Source organism: Nyctereutes procyonoides, unplaced genomic scaffold (assembly GCF_905146905.1).
Source record: "Nyctereutes procyonoides isolate TBG_1078 unplaced genomic scaffold, NYPRO_anot_genome, whole genome shotgun sequence".
NCBI lineage: Eukaryota > Metazoa > Chordata > Mammalia > Carnivora > Canidae > Nyctereutes > Nyctereutes procyonoides.
The window spans coordinates 31,234,148-31,256,536 of record NW_026575043.1 but is presented as its reverse complement, the minus strand read 5'-3'; the positions used below and the strand labels follow the sequence as shown (position 1 = coordinate 31,256,536).

The 22,389-nt window shown below is 37.6% G+C and overlaps 1 protein-coding gene across 16 annotated transcripts in view; it reads left to right on the top strand.

The window, feature by feature from the left end:
- Nucleotides 1-22,389, top strand: part of PCDH15 (protocadherin related 15) — a 739,593-nt gene that overhangs the window by 235,250 nt on the left and 481,954 nt on the right. For all 16 annotated transcript variants that reach the window (XM_055322636.1, XM_055322635.1, XM_055322634.1 and 13 more), the window contains 2 exons: nt 747-907; nt 13,747-13,902. In XM_055322636.1, coding sequence (XP_055178611.1) covers nt 747-907; nt 13,747-13,902 — 317 coding nt within the window. The remainder of the gene's footprint in view (nt 1-746; nt 908-13,746; nt 13,903-22,389) is intronic.

Sequence of the window (22,389 nt, the reverse complement as noted above, 5' to 3'; positions counted from 1 at the left end):
AATCTTTAACAAAATAGGAAAGATTAGAGATGTGCTGTCTTTTCAACTCATTCAAATGGACAGCCCCAATTCAGCCTGCTGAGAAGGCAGTACGTGAGCAAGCACCAGGTTGTTAACACTGGAATAGTGTGTTGTTCTGGTCAAGTGGCCTGGACGTGCCTGCAAGAAGAATGAAGTGTGCCACGGGTCTGCACACTAGCCTGTCTTTCACATTAAGATTTATGTTTTATGGATTTGCTCTAAGATAAAAGGAGAAAGAAGCAGTTCTCACCATGGGAGACCTCGCTACTTCTTTATGTCTTCCGTTTCTTCCTTTCTCTTATTTTCAGGGTATCTCTTTTCATATCAGAAGTCTTACTGAGTGAACCAAAGTATCGGTCTCTGTGTCTCAGGCATTTCCTTTTGTTCAGGGTGAAACCCAGTGATAACTCCTGTGAGGAGTGATGGACGGGGAGGGGAACAGATTGGAGTTATCAAAAGGGGAAGAGGCAATAGACAATGAAACTCACCAAGTGGTTGAATGTCCTCCTGCCACCTTCCTCTCCCAAGCTCATCATTTATAAATAGTGGAATAAAGGTTATTTTCACCTTGCAGAGACAGGGCATTTTCTATATCAATGCCAGATAGAACGTTGGGTGTCTTTGCTGGAAAACAGATTTTCTAGTCGGGTGGGGTTTAAGCCTGTGATCTTGTTAAAGAATCCCTACGGGTGGCATGTGTTCAAATGACTGTCTTTGGCCTGCAGGTACGATTCTGGTGGATAACATGCTCATCAAAGGGACTGCGGGAGGACCAGATCCCACCATCGAACTTTCCTTAAAGGACAACCTGGATTACTGGGTGTTGCTGGACCCTGTCAAACAAATGCTCTTCCTGAACAGCACAGGCCGAGTTCTGGATAGAGACGTTAGTGACTGTTTTTTTTTTTTTTTTTCCCTTTGTCCCCACATCACAACCTTATTATGGGTTTAATAACTGCATGCATGTGTTAATATGATCTCCCAACTTTTCTTTATGTAATTTGACATTTTCTGTGCTTATCCACAATTTTTTTTTAACTCCTTGAAGGAAGAATAAGGAGGGAAGGGACCATCTGAGTCTGAGAGAGCCATGGTATATCCCTCCAACATTCAGGAACACGTTGAGGGTGGAGTGCCCCCAAATAAGGGGGGTGGTGAAGTGGGAAGAGTAAGAGAAGCTTGGTGATGTCCATGGCAGGGTCTGGAAATGCAGCTCGGTGTGACTTTGAGTTTGATGGGAAGAGTAGAGGAGCTACTCTTGGCTGATGGATGAGTTCGTGGTGGGTGCTGGTAGACCTATAAAGACATTAAAAGAAGGTGAACATGAGTTTCTTGGCAACGTGCAAGCCCAGCGGTGGCACATGACCTAAGTCTTAATTAAAGTGGTGTAACCTAGGTATCCTATCATGAAGAACAGCTGAATTACCAAAGCTGTTGGATGTCTCACTTCTGAAAGACTTGAGTTGATTTCAGTGGTTTTCCAATGCAACTCTATTCTGAAGGACATCCTTTAGTATAAATATACTGTGTTCTGTGTCTCAAACTAAAATATTATTTTAATTACTTACAAAAAAATTGTCTTTTAAAGATAAATATTTACTTCGTTGGTATTATTATTATTATCATTATTATTATTTAATTTCTGATAAGGGCAGCATTCATTGGACATTAGCTAAACTGAAACAGTGCCATGGGAATACCCTTAACATGGTTTGACTTAAAAGTAATAATTGCAAAAAATATACACAAGTATCATTTAAAGAATCATCTGAGCTGTTTTGTGCGTGTGTGAGTGTGTTTAACACAATAATCAAAACTAATTTTCTTCTACTCCATACGTTCTTTTGGATTAGCAATGCTATGTTCACATTAAACTTGCCAAGATACTTTGTAAATTAGTGTTTTCAGCAGACACCCACCTGAATCAGCTAAAGATGCTGTGGATGAGGACATCTAAAGACTATTAGTTGTGAAGTGAATATTGAAGAGGGAAATCTATAAATATGAAGCAAACAAAAGGTTGTCTATCTTATGTTAGCCTTCCATGGTTTTTGTTTGCTTGGTTTTTGTTATTGTTGTATGTGGTGGTGGTGGTGGTGGTATATTTTACTAGCCTGCTGCTCTAGGGTACCCTGTTTAGGTGAAGAAAGTCTAAGTCCACTCAGCTAGTTAACTAGGAAGCCATGGTGCCAATTAGTTGGGTTTTGGTGTCAGGGAACTCTTCTTGGATAAATGTGTGAGCTGGATTTAAGCAAAGAGTTAGAAGCTAGGTATAAGCATAGTAAAAGGAGTAGCATAGAAGAAGTAGGAAGCAAAGGATGAATATGAGTAACACCACACACAGTGTGTGGTGTGGACTTGCTAGCTGGTGAAGGGGCCATTGAGTGAGAGAGTAACAGTAAAAGGGGAAGAAACAATTTGATGTAAAGAAACTGGCAAATCTTTATAACATACCAGGAATGAATTGCACCCTTGAGAAATACCTCCTCAGAGGCTCACCCTATTGCTGTTTACCAGTACTAAATTTCCAGGAGTCAAGGAAATAATGACACTCTTTGCTTGAAAATCCGCTCTTTGCTTGATGGATTTATTGGTAAGTCTTCATTTTGGGGAAGGGGAGCCCTTAGTCAGGATTCTGATCAAATATATGGACTTACTTATCAAGAAAAAGTTTATTTGCACATAAATAAATTACGCACATCAGATTCAAGAGTTTCACTAGCTACGAAGCTTATACAGGCCCCAGGTTACCAATCTTGCCTTGGGTAAAGTATCTTCCTACCTTTCTTACTCTCAGATTGTTAGAGAATCTTGCATCTCAAAAATCAGTCATTGTAAATAGAACCAAGGGAAGGAATGATAATTTACCTCATATGTACTTTCTATCCCGTCCTACTGGAGTAACTTGCTGTAGTCTTAATGCTTTCCCTAGCGAGTAGATGTCGGCCATATTTCCTTTAATAGAAAGTGATCTCCTTGTGCCTGGGAAAAAAATAAATCTCAATAGAACCTCTTACTTCGGTGAAGTTTACCATGTCCTACATTAACCTCTGAATTTTTTAAATTCTTGTGAGTTGCTGTCTCTGATGCTGCAATGCTCTTAGAGCTTTATTCATCGAAGTCTAAAGGCTTTTATTCTGAAAATTCTTAACCCATCACCCTTCTGCTTTGTGTGAAGCATAGACTATTGCTACTAGGAAAGGAGCATGGCAAATCAGTGCTTTTAGTCCAAATCTAATCACAATTGGAAATTTTAATTTTATTTAATTGTAAAATAATATATGCTTATGGTAGACATATCAGAAAAAAAAAAAAAAAAAGAAAAGAAAAAGCAGGGACACCTGGGTGGCTCAGTGGTTGAGCATCTGCCTTCAGCTCAGTTGGTGATCCCAGGGTCCTAGGATTGAGTCCCACATTGGGCTCCTTTCAGGGAGCCTGCTTTTCCCTCTGCCTGTGTCTCTGCCTCTCTCCATGTGTCTCTCATGAATAAATAAATAAAATCTTTAAAAAAAAGAAAAGAAAAAGCATATGTGTGTGTGTATATATATATATATATACATATGTATATACATATATATACATACATATATACATATATATATATATATATATATATATATATATGGTTTTTCCATCTAAGGAAAAAAATTAGACTTAGAATTTCTTTACCTAGATTTAATATTTATCCTGCTGTATATTTTTAAGCACATATGTGTGTTAGCATGTGTCTTTATATCATACTGTTTAAAAAGTTGTTTTTTTTTTTTTTAAGATTTACCTATTTATTTGAGAGAGCAAGCATGTGCAGGGGAGGGGCAGAGGGAGAGGGAGAGAGTCTCAAGCAGGCTCCCTGCTGAGGGCAGAGCTCCACATGGGGCTCGATCTCAGGATCCTGAAATCATGACCTGAGCTGAAACCAAGAGTTGGTCGTTCAACAGGCTAAACCACGCAGACACCCCTTTTCAGGCTGCTTTGTAATTTGTCATATACATCCTTCCATGTGAATGAACGTACACATCATCCTTTTTAATGGCTGTGTAGTGTTTTGCTGGATGAATAAATCTGGATTATTTTTCTTTTTTTAAAAAAATATATTTTACTTATTTATTCATGAGAGATGGGGGAGGGGGGTCAGAGACCCAGGCAGAGGGAGAAGCAGGCTCCATGAAGGGAGCCCGATGTGGGACTCGATCCCGGGTCTCCAGGGTCACACCCTGGGCCGAAGGCAGCGCTAAACCGCTGGGCCACCCGGGCTGCCCAGGATTATTTTTCAAAACAATCTCCTATTTTGGATGTCAGGTCTGCTTACAACTCTTGGTGGCTTCTTTTCTTGTGGTGTCTTTGGCTCATTTTGCTTTCAGGGTAATGCTGGTCACATACAGTGGGTTTAGAAGAGTTCCCTCTTCTGTGTTTGGAAGAGTTTGAGAAGGGTTGGTATTCATTCGACTTTGAATATTTGGTGGGATGGACCAGTGGAGCCACTGGTTCTGGGCTTTTCTTTGTTAGGAGGCTTCTGATGACTGTTTCTCCCTCTTTACTAGTAACTGATCTATTCAGATTTTTTGTTTCTTCAAGATTTAGTCTTGCTAGGTTTGTGTTTCTAGGAATTTGTCCATTTTTTCAGGCTGTACAATTTGTTGACATATAATTATTCATAGTAGTCTCTTATGATCCTCTCTATTTCTGAGGTATCAGGTGTGACATCTCCCCCATGTTTCTAATTGTATTTATTGGAGTCCTCTTTTTTGTTGCTGTTCTTGGTGAGTCCAGCTAAAGACTGGCCCATTTTCTTAATCTTTTCAAAGAAAGCTTTCAGTTTGGGCTCCTGGATGGCTCAGTCAGTGAAGCATGTGCCTTCGGCTCAGGTCATGATCTCAGGGTCCTGGGATCGAGCCCCGTGTCAGGCTCCCTGCTCAGTGAGGAGTCTGCTTCTGCTTCTGCTTCTGCCTCTCGCTTTGCCCCTGCTTGTGCTTGTGCTCTCTTTCTCTGTGTCAAATAAATAAATAAATAATAAATAAATTTTTAAAGAAAGCTTTTAGTTTTGTTGACCTTTTTTCTTGTCTCTTTTAGTATCTATTTCATTTACTTCAGATCCAATCTTTGTTATTTTCTCTCTTGTACTCACTTTGGGTCTTATGTGTTCTTCTTTTTCTAGTTCCTTGAGTGTAAAGTTAGACTATTTGAGATTTTTTTCTGGTCTCTTGATGTAGACATTTACCCCTCTGATCTTCCCTTTGAGAATTGCTTTTCCTGCATCTTGTAAGTTTGGGTACACTGTGTTTCAATTTTCAGTTGTGTCAAGGTATTTCTTTTTATTTCTCTTTTTAGTTTTTCTTTGGCCCATTGGTTGTTCAGCAACATGTAGTGTAATCTCCATGTGTTTTTGAATTTTCTGGTTTTCTTCTTATATTTGGTTTCTGGTGTCATACCATTGTGGTTGGGAAAGGCACTTGATAGGATTTCAAAATTCTTATTTATGAAGACAAGTTTTGTGTCCTAGCTTCTGATCTGTCATGGAAAATTCTCCACACATATTGAGAAATATGTCCTCCTGCTTTTGGATAGAATGCTCTGTGTGTGTCTAAGTCCATCTGGTCTAATGTGTTGTTCAAGGCGATGCTTCCTTATAGATTTTCTGTCCGAATGATATATGCATTGATGTAGGTGGGGCATTAAAGTTCCCCCACTATTATTGTATTGATGTCTATTTCTCCCCTTAGGTCTGTTAATATTTACTTTATATATTTAGTGGCTCCTTTGCTGTGTGTATAAATGTGTACAGATGTTATATCCTCTTGTTGGATGACCTCATTATCATTATGTAATGTCCCTTGTCTCTTATTACAGTCTGTGTTTTGAAGTCTTTTCTTTTTTTTTCTAATATAAGTATACCTACCTCTGCATTCTATTAGTTTCTTGACAGGCAGTTCTTTAGGTGGATGCCAACATTCTTTGAGTTGTTCATTTTATGAGCATAATGAATCATAACAAAAAAATGTGGATGCTCTGAATAGCAAAAGAGAGCCAACAATCAGGGTTTGACCCTATGAACAACTGCCAAAACTCCATATATTATGTTCACCAGGGTAGAATTTATTTTAGTACTTCTTAGGTGAAAATTGCTCTGGAAATTTTTTTGTTAGTGGAATTTTTTCCACTGAGCTTTTCAAATACAATGATGTTTTTTGACATGTCTTAGACCATTTGGGCTGCTATAATAAAATACCAGGGACTGGATGGCTTAGAAACAACAGAAATTTATTTCTTGTAGTTCCAGAGGCTGAATGGATGAAACCAGAATGCCAGCAAGGTCAGGGGAAGGTCCTCTCCAGGTTGCAGACTTCTTATATTCTCACATGGTAGAAAAGGACAAGGATGCCCTCTGAGGCCTCTTTTATAAGGGTATTAATTTCATCACCTAATCACTAGATTCATGTTGCTAAGGGAAAAAAAGAAAGTGCTTGATGAAACTCACTGGGTGTTAGAATTTCTGCCTCTTACCTTCTTCTCCCAAAAAATATTTTATACATAGCATAATTAAGATATGTTTGCCTTTTTTGAAGCAGTGCATTTTCAAATCATGCTTAAAGTTGAATATTTTCCACATTGAAACATATTGGCCAGTCAGCCGAAGGCCCTATCTCCTAATACCATCTTATTGGATTTCCACGTATGAATTTTGGAGGGACAAAGCAACCAGACCATTGCATAGGAATATTCTGATTTTATCAAAGTTCTTTGGCTTATAAGGGAAGGCACAAAAATGCCATCATATAAGCTCGAGTCAATGGGTGAAGAATATTAAGCATATCAACATCACAGAAATGAAAAATAATTTGATTCTAGCAATATCGTAAGTTTATCAGGGACAGAAGAAACTACTTGTTCTTAGACCACATGATCTCTAAGCTGTACGTTTCTTTCTGTATATGTTGTGTTTTCTTCTTCCTGCAGATCAGATTCCTCTGTGTACTTATAATTTTGTCCCCTTACTTTGGTTTTACGTGGCTTTGGTCACGTCGATGTCCAACCCATTGCACTAGTTCCCTGTAAGCTTTCCATGCAGGCTGATCACAGTCACTGTGTCTTGTCTCATTAACGAGAGAGAGCTCCTAAATTACTCACTGGCTTAGCTCAGTTAGAGACAGGAAAGGAGGGCATGTCCACTCAGTAGATCCCTGTTCAGGTCCACCTGTTCTTTCTGCAGTGGTTGGGAAAAGTCTGTTTTCCAGAGAAGGAATTCTAAATCATGTTTTCTGTACTTTGTTCATGGAGGCCATAAACTAAATCTTAATGGAAACATTTGAACAATTATGGCCACACAGAACTAAAAGAAAACTTAATATCAATAAATACATATTTTTAAGATTAAATGTTAAAAAATGAGGAAATAAAAAATGATCTTTATGAAAATTTCTGAGGATAAAAATAAAATGTAACATTTCTCAAGCCTCCCATGATTGCATTCAATTAGAAAACTTCTGTATGACATTGTAGACATGGGCCCTTTTGACAATTTTCAAGGTTAGACCATAAGTCTTGACTTGATGGTCATTATTTTTTATTCCTTATTTTTATTTCTGTCTACTGAACTTCTATACATTTCCTTCATGAAAAAGAGAGAGGCAGAGAGACAGAGAGAATGTGAAGGTGTAAAATGAAGAGTCATGAATGAGAAAACTATCAAAATATGTTCCGGCATGAAAAAGTAAGTTTCAGTAATGAAGCAACATCACATAAGACGTTTGACATCCAAATGTATGTTTCATGTGACCGATATTCCCTCGTCACTTTTGGGCATGAAATAGTAATGGTCATAATGACATTGATACTTAAGACAATAATAGAAAGAGAAATATGATTCCATCACAGTCCTATTATGCTTACCTCAAAACTCTGGGCAGCATTTTAAAAGCTTTGAACAGAGAGAAATCATGTTCATGGAAATCCCAAACATCCTACCTTCCCATCTTTCAGACTCTAATTTGGCAGCTGCACAGAGAGCGTTGACTCCCACCTGGGCCAGTGTCTATGACCCCCAGGGCTGCCTGCTTTCATCTCTGCGGCCAATAGCATACACGGACTATGAGCCTCTTGGTCCTTGTTAGGACTTTGGGACAATCTTCTAATAGCCCTCTCACCACATGTCATGTTTTAACCCATTCTACATTCAGTGTCTGAAACACAATTCCAGCCTTGTCGGTAGACACAGCTTCATTGTGCTCAGACCTTCCCTGGTACTCTTTTATTTTTCTTTTCAATTATTCTTTTTTCTTTTTCTTTTTTTTTTTAAGATTGACTTATTTGAGATAGAGAGAGAAGAGGAACAGAGGGAGAGAAACTCAAGCTGACTTGCTGCTGAGGGCAGAGCCTGATGTGGGGCTCGATCCCAGGACCCTGAGATCAGACCTGAGCCTAAACCAAAAGTGGAGGCTTAACCATCTGCACCAGCCAGGAGCCCCTCCTTGGTGCTCTTTTAAGTCTATGCTTAGAAACCACCTTTATCCAGGGCACCTGGGTGGCTCAGTTGGTGAAGTATCTGCCTTTGGCTCAGGTCATGATACCAGGGTCCTGGAGTTGAGCCCCTCATTGGCTCCCTGCTTAGTAGGAAGTCTATCGCTCCCCCTGCTATGCTCTCTCTCTCAAATAAATAAAGTCTTAAAAAAATAAAGAAACTGCCTTTATCCTCTGCCATCAATTGAATGTCACCTACTACCAATACCTGCCTTAAATGCCACTGTCTATGTAAAATATTTCTTAATGTGACACTGGTATGTAACTTCTTGCTCTTAACTCTTAAGCATTCAAAACTCTTTGACTTGCTTTATAGTTACTTATGTTCATGTCATATCAGTTTTATAGGATTTAGTTACTGCACTAGGACTGCACCATATTAATCCCAAACCACAGTGAATTCTGAACTTAGAATGCAATGAAATAAACTGAATATCCTTAATAGTTGATTATGAAAATTTATCTAAATATTACATTATCCTAATTAGATTTTCAAGTGGGTACTTTCTTCTTTAGGCAACTTATATCAATACACCACTTATTATAAAACTTTAATTTGTGAGAGACACTCCTAACTCTGGCCAGCCATGTCCTTTAGGTTTATTTCATTATTTAGAACTAATTTCTACAGCATGCTGTGCCTTACTTCCTTCCCAGTCTCCCAGTTGATCTGTGAAATCATGAAGATTTTTGATTTTGTAAAGTTAGTAAGTACACAGGAAGAGAAATCATGACAAAATCCTTTCAGTCCTGTGAGGATTGAATAAAGTTGGCCTTTGCCTTAGGAAAAATAAAATCAAGTCTTATACAGGTTTGCTAAAAGTTTGTTTTCTCTTTAAGTCAGTAAGCCCTCCAGATAACATGGTATCTAGAGAAAACTCACTTCCGCTGGGATTGAGGATGAATGTCATCATCAACTCTGCTAACCCTCCTCACATCAGTAAATTTCTTATAAAAACTTTATGTTGCATGTTAAATCTTAAGTGATTATCTGAAAAACCTCATAATAAAATTTTTAATTTTTGTCTTCATTCAAATTATGAAATTCATACATATTTGTTGGAAATCTTTCTTTCCTTAACTTTCTAGTCTCAGATATTCATACTCTCAGATATTCAGAGATAACCTCCATCAACTGTTGGTATGTATCATTCCCGCAACCTTGATATGCATAACACTAACATACAAATGTGCATTCACATATTATGTTACACATTCATTTTCGAATCGGGAGAATAGTTGGCATGTCTAGATATATATGAATGGTAGTTGTTTTAAGTAATTAGCCCAAAATAATTTCCACACAGTTTTGTTTAGGACTTTTTTTTTTCTTCTTCTTTATGTATGAATCAACTTAAGAGGATTAGGGAAAATAAAATTGGCAGGCCTTATTTTTGCCACCAGTTATGAAAGGTAACCCCAAATTTCCCTAACAGATTCCTAAGCATTTTGTAGTCCCTAAATTCTTACTGACTTGTAGAACTCCACTTGATATATTTATGACCTTCTTATACAGCAGAATAGAATCTATTCCAAGCCGAGATTACAATGTGTGTTATATATGAGCCACAGGGAATTCTGGCCTTCAACCCAATCCATTACAGTTGGAATTTATTGCGAGCTAAGGCCTATCCATGCTACTCACAGTTGCATGGGGAGCTGAAGTTGAGAGTGGCAAGAGTTCCCAGTGACCTGGTTATTTCTAATTTATGGGCATGTCACAGGACTAAGCAGAGGCTCAGTGCCCAGAGCATTTGATTCCCTACTTACAAAGATTGTGACCTCTCCGTCCCAGTGTGACTGCACAACCACTCAAGATAGCATTAGAAGTTGAGAAGAAATGGTTTTATAGGTCTCTTGTAATATTTAGAAGATAGCTTTAGAAGAACTCAACTCGCCTGTCTTCTAAGGGCTGCCAAGGGCTAACAGTACAAGCATTTCTGTTTTGTTTTTTGACTCCGTGGTATGTTTTTGTTTTGTGGATTTATTTATTTATTTATTTATTTATTTATTTATTTATTTATTTAACAATTGAAATATGTAGGACTTTCCTTAAAAACCTATTCAAGAAAACACCTTAATAAGACTGATAGTAAAAATGGAGAGACCCAATCTTTTTAACTGATCTCCTTGCCTCAGGGTTGCAGATTTTTGGTGATGGGCTTGCTTTATATGCTGGTCCATTCTATTCTGTGCTGCTCTCGATTAATACAAAGGCCTCTACTTATATTGAAGAAAAAAAATGCTTTGTGATATTTTTCATTCATTGTTGTTATTCTGTTCTCTGAGATTGCAGTGAATAAGCTAATAGATCTTTTCAAGACAACTATTCAGATGTCTGGAGCAAGATGTCATCCTGCATTTTTTAGCTTAAATATCCTCAATTTCTATCACACATCCTCGAGATGTTCAGGCTTCACATCCTATCTACCCATAAAGTGGTGCTAACTATAGCATCTGATACAATTAATGAATATGAAGTTTGTATTACTGCTCTGGCACTCCACTTACATTTATATGGGAGTGTAGACCCTTTTCGTTTATCAAAATTTCACAATTATATTTTCACATTAATGTTTATAGCCATAGATTATACTTGGGGAATTAACTTTTTTTTTTTTTTTTTGCCTGCTGCCAATAAGGTGATTTAAATTTGTCATTGTAAAAATGTATCATTATATAAGCTGTTTGCCTGACTTATTAAAATGATTTTGAATGTTGCCTTTTGTCATTAAATATATGATATATCATTCTGAGCATTGTGACATCCACAGATTTTATACACAGGACTTTAATGCCTTCATTTATGTCAATAATTAAAAAGGAAATGGGGTATATATTAGAACACAGAGCTATACGGCCCTAACCAGGTACCTTCCTGCAGATGTTAATGATTCTTAAATTTATTCTCTCTAGGTACATTTATTCAGTCAGGTAGAAGTAAATTAAAATGACTTTTCCTTTACTGGCTGTAAAAAAAATATCTTGAGATTTAAACAAATTTCTTTCAGTGTAGGTGCGGTCTCTGTAGCATTCTCCTCATTTAGAGATGTGTCATGTGACATTTTAATGATCTCATCCTAGCTTCCAGGGATCACTGCTGTATCTTTAAACCGGTTTCAATAAAATATCTAATAATTATTTCATAATCCAAAATTATCAGTTTGTATTTTAAAAACTCCATGTAATTTGCTTTCTTGGGAATTTAACTTTTTTTAAATAAAAAAAAAAAATTCACATTTGCTAGATGTTCCTGGCACAGGGCAACCTCATGTGATGCTTACAGTGATTAAATCGGTGTTTTTTCTTCTCCCAGTTTTTAGAAAGGAGCCAACTGTGCACTGAAAGACTGTGCACAAAGTAGATGGTTAGCAGGTCACTGTAATGGGCCGGAAGACACGTAGTGTGTGACATGGGGGGGTGCACAGTGATGTACTCCAGGCACCATATAGTTACTGGGCAGAGAGCTTCGGTCATGACCAAACAACACGCCAGGTCTCCTGGACCTTCCAGCCCAGGAAAGGAATGCAGACTGAAATAAATCTGTCAACTGTGTAAAATGCAAAGGGGCGGGTGAGAAATATAATAAAGAAAAATAAACAGTGAGGGAAGAAGTTGGAAGGAGAGAGCAGACCGGAGGCCTCGTCCTTCAGATGGGTGGTCAGAACACGGTCGTTCTGATAAAATGATGTATTTAGAGGGAAAATTGTGTAAGGTCGAAAAAGACTTTAAAATTACAAAGGAGTACTTTATAGTGTTAAACACTTTGACTTAAAGGTCAAAGAGATGTAAGTTTGCATCCCAGTTCTGAAAGCTCTTGGCCATGCAACCTGAGTTAATAAGTGCCCTTTGGATGACACACTTCGCTTTCAAGAATTTGTCATTGAAAAGGGAGCCAGCGGGCACAAATTTATGTGCAGAATATTTATTGAAATATGGTTTCTAGTGACTAAAGTGGACAGCATACAACATTTCATCGTAAGTCTCTACTAAAACGAATTATGCCATAGACTCATAATGGAGTCTGCTAAATCACATAATAGAGCGTCATAGTACTCACCAAAATGCTGTCATAACTCTGTATTTACAAATAAGGGATGATTCACTGTGTGTGTGTGTGTGTGTGTGTGTGTGTGTGTAATAGTTGTATATCTGGAGAGAAAAAGATTAGCAAAATCAGCATTTATATGTATAGAATGAGTAAGGTTGTTTGGACTGTGAATGGATTCTCTCCTTTGGATTTTATTTTATTTTATTTTATTTTATTTTATTTTATTTATTTTATTATTTTATTTTATTATTTTATTTTATTTTATTCTATGTTATTATTTTATTTTATTTTTGGATTGTATTTTAATTTGTATCTGATACAAACATCTATTTTAACAAAAGTGTAAATGAGCACAAATGTGATGCAACACCTCATCCCCAAGGATTTTATCATTAATATATTGTTTTTACAGAATGCAAGTTCATATCATTGCTTTTTTAACTTTTGGAGGGACAGAATTTGTTCAATCCCTCGATCTCTGCACTGGTTTTGTGATTATACTCATCAGCTGCCCTCTGATGGTGGACATACTCCTGACATCTATATTTTGAGACACAGAACTGAACAGTAAAATAATCACAATTCCCTTCTCTTGTTTTTAATTTTTTTTTTTTTATTTATTTATGATAGTCACACACACAGAGAGAGAGAGAGAGAGAGGCAGAGACACAGGCAGAGGGAGAAGCAGGCTACATGCACCAGGAGCCCGACGTGGGATTCGATCCCGGGTCTCCAGGATCGCGCCCTGGGCCAAAGGCAGGCGCCAAACCGCTGCGCCACCCAGGGATCCCCTTCTCTTGTTTTTAAAATAGGGAAAAGGGATCAATCTTTACAGATTATTCTTGTTTTATTTTTTATGTATTTTTAAAAATTTTAAAATATTTTATTTATTTATTCATGAGAGACACAGAGAGGGAGAGGTAGAGACACAGACAGAAGGAGAAGGGGGTTCCCTGTGGGGGGCCCCATGTGGGACTGGATCCTAGGATCCCAGGGTCATGACCTGAGCCCAAGGCAGATGCTTACCCACGGGGCCACCCAGATCCAGATTATTCTTACTTTAAAATAATATTTTATGAAACAAATGTGCTGTGACTGTAATCGAGAAGCTTCCATTTCAATGCTTTTCTTAAAAAAAAATATGTGCTTCTGTTCTGCAGCCCCCGATGAACATACACTCCATCGTGGTGCAAGTCCAGTGCATCAACAAGAAGGTGGGCACTGTGATCTACCATGAAGTTCGAATCGTGGTGAGGGACAGGAATGACAACTCGCCCACGTTCAAACATGACAGCTACTACGCCACCGTGAACGAGGTCAGTTTCCAGCGCCTCTTGCCTTCTACCCTTTTTATTGATGTATCTGACTCCCTGCATGCTACACACGCTTTCAGGTGATGCTCCACAATAATGGGCTTGGCTATTGAAAAATATCACACACACACACACAGACACACACACACACACACACACAAAATCATGTTAAGACATGATGCTTTAGGAGAAATAGGATTTTGGTTCCTTCTGGTAAGATTTCAGGAATTTATTTTGCTATTGGCAACATCTGCTTTGCTTAATTATAAATTATAAATAATTATTAAATGACCAACATAGTGGTATTTTCCATCATCTCAGATAATTTCATGCTCGAATCCATACATACGCTTACTGACGTTCAACAGGAGCTATTTATTTGCATTGTAACTTGCTGAACTAATTGTTTCCCATATCTCTGAGGGGGTGGCAGCAATGAAATACCGGAAGGGAGAATCTATTTGACATTCTTTTAATTTAAAAGATTTCCTTAATTTTATTTTTTATTTATTTTTAAAAATATTTTATTTATGTGTTTGAGAGTAAGAGAGAGAGCACAAGTGGTGGGGGGTGGCAGAGGGAGAGGGAGAAGCAGGCTCCCCATGGAGAGGGACTCGATCCCAGGACCCTGAGAGCATGACCTGAACTGAAGGCTGATGCTTTGCGAGCTGAGCCACCCAGGAGCCCCAAGTTATTTCCTTGATTTTAAAAACAAGTTCTAGCAAATGCAAATATTTAAATAAAAATCACAACTCAATTCTTATGCTGATTAAATAATTTTTTAAAAATGCAAGTATCACGGATTCATTAGAACGTGTTTTTTTTGTTTTGTTTTACTTTCTTTTATTTTTCCTTTGAGACAAAAATCCATGGGCCAGAAAACCCTGTTTATGTTATTAATTAAAAAAAAAAAGCTACTCAGCTAATTTTTTGTTATTCCACTAAGATAATATTTCTTTTTTTTTTTTTTTTAAGAAAATATTTCTAATGTATCTCTGGTATCACCTATTATACATGCTTTAGACACATGAAAAATGAACCACGTTTTTAATAGTCCATATTTTCACAGGTTATTTTTAACCACCCTCCCCCCCCCCAAGATGTTGTTTTAACCTGAAAAAGGATGTACTTGTTTTATAGGAGGAAATGTGTACTTGGGGCATTAGAAACAGCATGGAGCCTTTAACCTCTACACACTAGCTTTTTTCATATTATTTAAAATGTATCTTCTTCTTTAAAAAATATCTTATTCATCTCAATATTCTCTTAGTAAAAAATAAATGATGTTTCTTATAACATGAACCTTTGTAGATTGAATTACAAAAAAAAAAAAAAAAAAAAGCCATGAACTCTTCTGTTAGGGTTATTGGGACAGGTTTACCCATCAGTGTTAATTCTTCTGAGCTGCTTTTATTTAACAGGTTCCTGCTAAAACAGACAGATGCTACTTAATGTAATTAACCATGTCACATGATTAATTATTTTAGCATCTCAAGTGTACTCTTTGAGTGAGATTTTGCTTTGTTGGTCTGAGTGCTAACCTCCTCTGTGAATAAGCTGGTATCAGATCCCCAGCAGCCCACTCTTGCACCACATGTAACAATTCCTGGAGCCACACCTTTAGTTCATTTTTTGTGAATTAATTTACAATGTTCCCTTTGGATTTCAGAGTGCTCTGTGTGATCTGACTACTTTGGTGCCTGCCCCCCCCCCCCCGCCCCTTCTTCGGCACCTTGCTGAAAAATAACCTTTTCAAGTACTATTTTAAACTTATCATTCCCCTATTCAGAAATTGTGTAAAATTTCTCATTATTTCCTGGAAAAAGGTCATCTTGTCTCCACTGGCTGACTTTCAAGGCCTTCCATAATCTGACCTTTCCTCAGTGTTCTTGGCATGGAGGTCATCTCTCTTCATGCATCACTATCCAGGTTAATTTCTGCACATCTCAGAAACATTTCCATTTCTAGGGCTTTGCTCACGCCGTGCATTGTACGTCTAACTGGGTCCTCTGGACCTTGCAAGGCTCCAATTTTTATTCATCTGTTAAAGTTGAACAAAAGACCTATTTCCATAGTCACCCATGACTGCTCACGTTCACTGATGTCGGTCCATCCAGACTCTACACGTCTACAACATCTGGATAAGCATCAGTGAAAGTGACACAAATTCATAGAAGAGTTGAACCTCTTCTCTTACACGTTATTTGGAGAAGCCCAGGTCTCTTTACAAAGCCATTCATGTTCACTTGTCTCTCATACATGTCCCTAGAGTCAACTGAGGTAGTCCTACCACAAGGACACTATGGCGGTACCTTCTGTGGCTTGATTCTGAGAACATGTCTAACCCATGGTCGTATCCCACCCTCCCATTTGATTTTGCTCAAACTCCTTTATATTTATTTTCTTGGAAGAAGTTGAAGTTTCTTTAAACCACAAAACATAATCACAAGAAAAAAATGAAATGTAGCTATTTTTCTTATCCTTCATTTATTTGAGTAGATCTTCCATAGTTCTTAGTGTAACTAAACATATATATAATATATGATTATATATAATATATAGCTTATATATAATATATATTACATATACACATGTGCATGGCAATGATGTGTACATATGTTTTTATATGTGTGTATATATTCACTCATATATATATATATATATAGCATATAAATCTTTCATATATAAAATATATAAATATATATGGATCTCTGTCTCCTGTGACTACAATGCTGCCTGGCTGCCTCTAAAATTAAGTTAAATTACATTAAATAGATTTTACTCCATGCAAGATTGCGAGATAGTTTTCGTGAGGTTTCTCCTTTCGGTACAAGACATACAGTTAACGCAGTTAAGACTAGAAGGATCTAAAAGCTTCTCAGACATTTTTAAAAATCGTTCACAGTTTAATAGATTGTTGATGTCAAAATATTTTACACCTCATTAAAATCCAAAAGACAGGTATAAAGTCATTACCACAGATTTATGAAAGAGGTTTCCAAAATTAAAGTTCTGATGACTCACTGTCTTTATTCACCAGGAGATAACGGAGACCTGGAGGATACCAAAGATTGGCTGCATTACGCAGCAAACTGGTCACAGGGTTGGACATAAAACTCAAGTCCCGGGTTCAATCATTTCTTGACCACTTATTAATAGACAACTTTTTTTAATAGACAACTTTTGCTAAATTATCACCACTTTCATGTAGCTGACTTTAAAAATAAATATAAGGGATATACCTCTGCTATTATATCATAATATCATCAGTACTTTTATATTTTTTACATACAATTCTTTATTTTTTCTAAGCATCATGTCAAGTTTAAAAATCAGATATATTTTATATGTTGTATACCCCATTTTTGAGTTTGAGTGTATACACACAACACACACACACACACACACACACACAACACACACACACAAACTGAAGTTTATAAAAATAGTTGACCTGGGAAAAGGAAGAATCATAGCCTGACCATCACAGGTTTGCACCAGCAGCAAATATGTCACTGGAATTATGTACTGTGTTCTAGACGAAAGGCTAGCAGATCTTCCAAAAAAGGCCACATGGGAGGTGTTTTAGGGCTGTAAGCCACGCTATTTCTGTTGCAAGGACTCAGTGTGGAAGGCTACCAAACGTCCCAGATTAAGAATCCTGAGGTTAAGAAAATGTCCCACAGCTTAACTTTGTGTAAGTTAGATTAGTGTTTGGAAGTAGATCTTTCTTATGCCTCAGTTTTCATGCTCAGCAAGGAGCTTCCTGCGTTGAATGGATACCATTCACGGAAGGAAAAATCCCACCTGTCCAAAGTTACAGATCTGTCCTTCCGTTCCCCACTTCCTTTTTGCTTAGATCCTATGTTATAGAGGATTGTTGTTTTAATTTTGGTTTATTTTTTTAGGTTTTATTTATTATTGATTTATGAAAGACACACAGAGAAAGAGGCAGTGACATAGGCAGAGGGAGACCCAGACTCGATCCCAGGACCCCAGGATTATGCCCTGAGCTAAGGGAGATGAGCCACTCGGGTGCCCCCCTATTTTATTTGTTATAAGCTTATGCCTGTAAAACATTTTATAATATTTTTAAGAGAAGTGGAGTGAGCAATATCTGCAAATGGAGAAAATTAGTAAAAAGAGAATATGCTATTCAAATATTTTGTATTACTATCAAAGTGGGGACTGCTAAATGAAATGTTATAATTTATGAGCCTATTTTAATTCCTTTAAAGATGCATTAAATGCCAGTCTTTTTTTGTTCTTTGTAAACATGTTCCTTGTGTGTCAAGAATTTACCAAACTATGAATGCCTGTACCTAACCACCGGGCAAGAATTATAGCAAGTTTATAATTCCTTGTTTGTGAGCAGGACATCAGACATTGCCAAGTATTTCTCTCTGGGTAATTGGAGATTCTCAATTAATTGTGTGCAATTGTATCATTAAGTAATTAGTCTAGTTGAAGACCAGCTTGCAGATCCTAATTGTAGCTGATCATTCTTAAGCAATTTTTTAAGATAAATATATTCTGGCCATGATGTCTTTAATAACACATGCGACTCGTCCCCCAAAATTACTTTTGACATAAAAAGCAAACAAAGGCAAGTCAAGGCAGACATGTAAGCCTGAGAGGAAATAATCTTAAAATTATATAGAGGTTATATTTGTCCCGGTCTCTAATGATCTCTTCATATTTGGTGTGCTTTGTTTAGTCAATACTAATTTGTTATTTTTATCACCTTAAATATCATCTTAAATGCACTTTGCTGCTGTGACATGATGTGTTTTATTAGAGATAATTTGTTGGCAGTTTCTGGAAAAATGCTCCTTTGCAATCTCTTGATAGGGAGGTGGTTTATGGTCTCTTGGAAGGAAGGAGGGAACAAAGGGAGGGAGAGAGGGAAAGAAGGAATTTAAACTTTGAGGAATTGTAACCTTGTAATACTCAGTTTTCTGCTTTTTCCTTAGCTTAGATTTTCTTTTACTTTGCTTTGAAAATGTGCTGAAGGCAAAATGTTTTGTAGTTTGTGATAGATTAAAAGGTGTGCATGATTTCATTGTATTAGGCAGGGAGCTTGAATGCAGTGACATTTTCTATCCTTTTACCCAAATTGAGACTAATTGTAATCTTACAGTTTCTGAAGGAGAAGGACTTAGTTCAGATGTTGCCCTTTCTAAAAAAAAATATGCCTTTCTTTGTATTTCAGTCTCTGTTGTTTGGGTTAATTATGCTTTTCTATTTTACAGTTTTATTTCATTGATTTGGTTAGATCATTTACTAGTTTCAAATATCAATAACAGAAATATATGCAGTTTCTGAAAATTATGAACGAAGTGTATTGGCTTACTTTGTTATTTTCTTGCTATATTTATTGTAATGATTTAATCTTATATCCATTCCTTAAAGCATTTTTATAACCTTGCCTTTAGTGGTTTCTTAAATAATCTGCTTAAACAAATACAACAAATATTTGTTTTATGTTTTTCTATTCCACTAAATACTTTCAGGTTAAGGCTCTTGCTTCTAATAGATTTCACACTGACATCTCTGCTCAGATTTTACTTTTAAAATATAAAGGTTGTATGTGTGATAACATTGCCTACTGTGAGGACAAAAGTGGTTGAGTTAGAGCTCTAAACTATGGGTGAATTTTAAAAATTCATGATTTCTGAAATGTTCATAACAAGGTTATGTTTTGCCTATAGAATGTACAAATTCCTAAGAATGGTGTCTTAACATAAAATATTTTGTTAAAGTGAAGACTTTTAGGTTCAAAAATCTGCTTTTTTGGTGTTTTTGTTTTTTGGGTTGTTATTATTATTATTTTTTTTAGATTTATTTGTTTATTTGAGAGAGGGGAGCATAGAGGGAGAGGGAGAAGCAGACTCCCTGCTGAGCAGGGAGTCCAATGTTGTGGGGCTCAATCCCAGGACCCTGAGGTCATGACCTGAGCTGAAGGCAGATGCTTCATGGACTGAGCCACCCAGGCACCCCTGCTTTTTTTGTTTGTATCTAATCAGTGTTGAATGATATCAGGACAACCCTTTGAGATTCATATTTTTAGGTATATATAGCTCACAGGTAAAATTTGGCCTACCACTGCCAGCTTTCATATGGCCCCTGCAATTTCAGTGTCCATTAGTAAAATTTTATTACAATATAACCATAGCCATTCATTATGTATTTTTGATGTGTCAGGAGCAGAGCTGAGCAGTCGTATAACAGAACCAGTGTGACCTGGCTCCGTGGTGAGCCAGAAACTGCACCGGGTGAGGGGTCAGACAACATACACCTCAGTGCAGTAAGTAAGGAGATCATGGTGAACAACTTCCAAAGCTGTGACTCCTCAAGTTTCTTTATTTTAGGGTTAGGAGAATATTTAGACAGAGGAGCCTACTCACCACATGTAGAGGTAGGCGTGAGGTTGGGCATACGTGTTAAGGAAACGTGCCTACACGTGCACTGTATGTTATTTAATGACATTTGTGCTCCTCCTTGGGTGGAGATTTTAGGATTAGAATGAGGTAATCATTCTAATAATTCTGAGGTCATCAGTTATTCTTGAGGTCATGCCATGGTCCATCTGCACAGGCATGAGTGGGGTTTTGCTCAAACTGGTCTGGGTGGCCGGGGTCAGCTGCAGGTCTTGTCAGGGCAGTTGCTCACTTGAAGGTGGTTTCCAGTTTCCATTGGTCTGAATTAAGAGAGAAGCTGGAGAGAAGAACTCAGGGAAAAATGTGGGACAAAGGTTGGTGAGTACAAGAAGGTGGGCAGCCAAGGTGAGGTCTTGGGGTCCAGCTGGTGACAGCTGCAACTGAACCAGTATAACCCACAAAGCTGGAAATATTTACAACATGGCCTTAACTGAAAAAAAAAAAAGTATGTTAAATAAAATCTGCTGCTGCTGTGTTATCACAATATTTATTGTGACCTTAGAGATACATAGTTTATGTCTTTTATCAACACTCTTGTCTCCTGATGGTGTTTTGAATTTATTTGGTAAACAGTTCCTATTATTACTTACATTTTGTTTAATTCAGTAGACCTTATTTTCCTGAACCACCACGCACTTCACTCTAAGGAGTTCTGTAGAAAAGCTTAAAATGAGGAAGGACAGAATGAGAGAAGGTGATAAAGGTGACAATGAAGGGCAGTTAGGGGCCAGATTCTGAAAGGCACCACCAGTCACAAAGAGGAGCTCTAGGCACTAAGGAACCAGGGAGAGGCTTAAGCTGATGCCAGCACATCAGCTGTACCGGTTCACTGCATTGTCCTATAGCTCAATGGAGAAAGCTTGGAAGAGGTGAGCCAGGGAGACACAAGGCAAAGTATCTTGAAATGGCATGGACCAACAGGGTAGGCAGGAAGAGCATCTAGGTAGACAGGTTCTTGGGAAAGGAGGACTGGTTGACTGTAAAGGGTAGAGGAAAAGAGATCTAGATAGTACACACGTTGTATAGGTTTGATTCTGAAATTCTGGCTGAGAATATAGCCAGAACTGATGCTACTCAGAAAATGTATTAGACACGAGTACTTAGAGAAAGAAGGTTTCCGTTGGGGAGGATTTGGTGAATTCTAGTATCTGTGAGATAAAGTCACGTGTAGCAACCTAGCATGGAATGTCTTTGGATCTTGAAAGGTCCATGAAAAACATAAAGATTTGTCAGTTGGGGCACCTGGGTGGGTCAGGAGGTCGGGCATCCCGCTCGTGATTTCACCTCAGGTCCTGATCTCAGTGTCTTGAGATTGAGTTCCCTGTTGGGCTCCATGCTCAGTGGGGAATTTGCTTGAAATGTCTCTCCATCTCCTTCTCCCTCTGCTCCTGCCCAAACTCACTCTCATACTCTCTCTCCCTCTCCCTCTCTCTCTCTCAAATAATAAATAAATCTTAAAAAGAAAAGGTTTGTGAATCAAAAATAAGTAAGCTGAAACAAAGACTGCCCAAGTGAGGCGATTAGTTTCCTTTGACCTTATAGGACATGATGTAGGTTAGGGAGTTATGAAAAAACAAATCATCTGTCAAATTGTAGCTATACCCGTGCATATGCAATTTTCAGGAAGAGAAGTTGCAGCGTTTATTAGATTTTCACAGGGATCCATAGATTCCTGAGGGTAGAGCCCAAGGTAGTTTGAAAAGTAAGGAGATGAGCCAAAGAAAAGCAATTCAACAGAAAAACGAGCAGAGGAGTAGCAAGAAAATAAGGCAGTGTTGTCCTAAATGGAGAGTGCATTGAATTTAAAAATTCAAGCCCTAGTTTGGTAAATTAGCAAAAGTATAAATCAGACTGTGTTAAATTAAGAGGCACATTGGAAGTAAGGAGAGAGGGATAGTGACTATGAACTGCTTTTTAAGGTAGTTGACTTCAAGGGAAACAGACATGGAGCAGTAGTGAGTTTCAGGACACAGGATACTTGAGTGTGTTAATAAGACTGTTTCACATACTAGGAGCACCTGGGGGGCTCAGTCAGGTAAACGTCTGACTC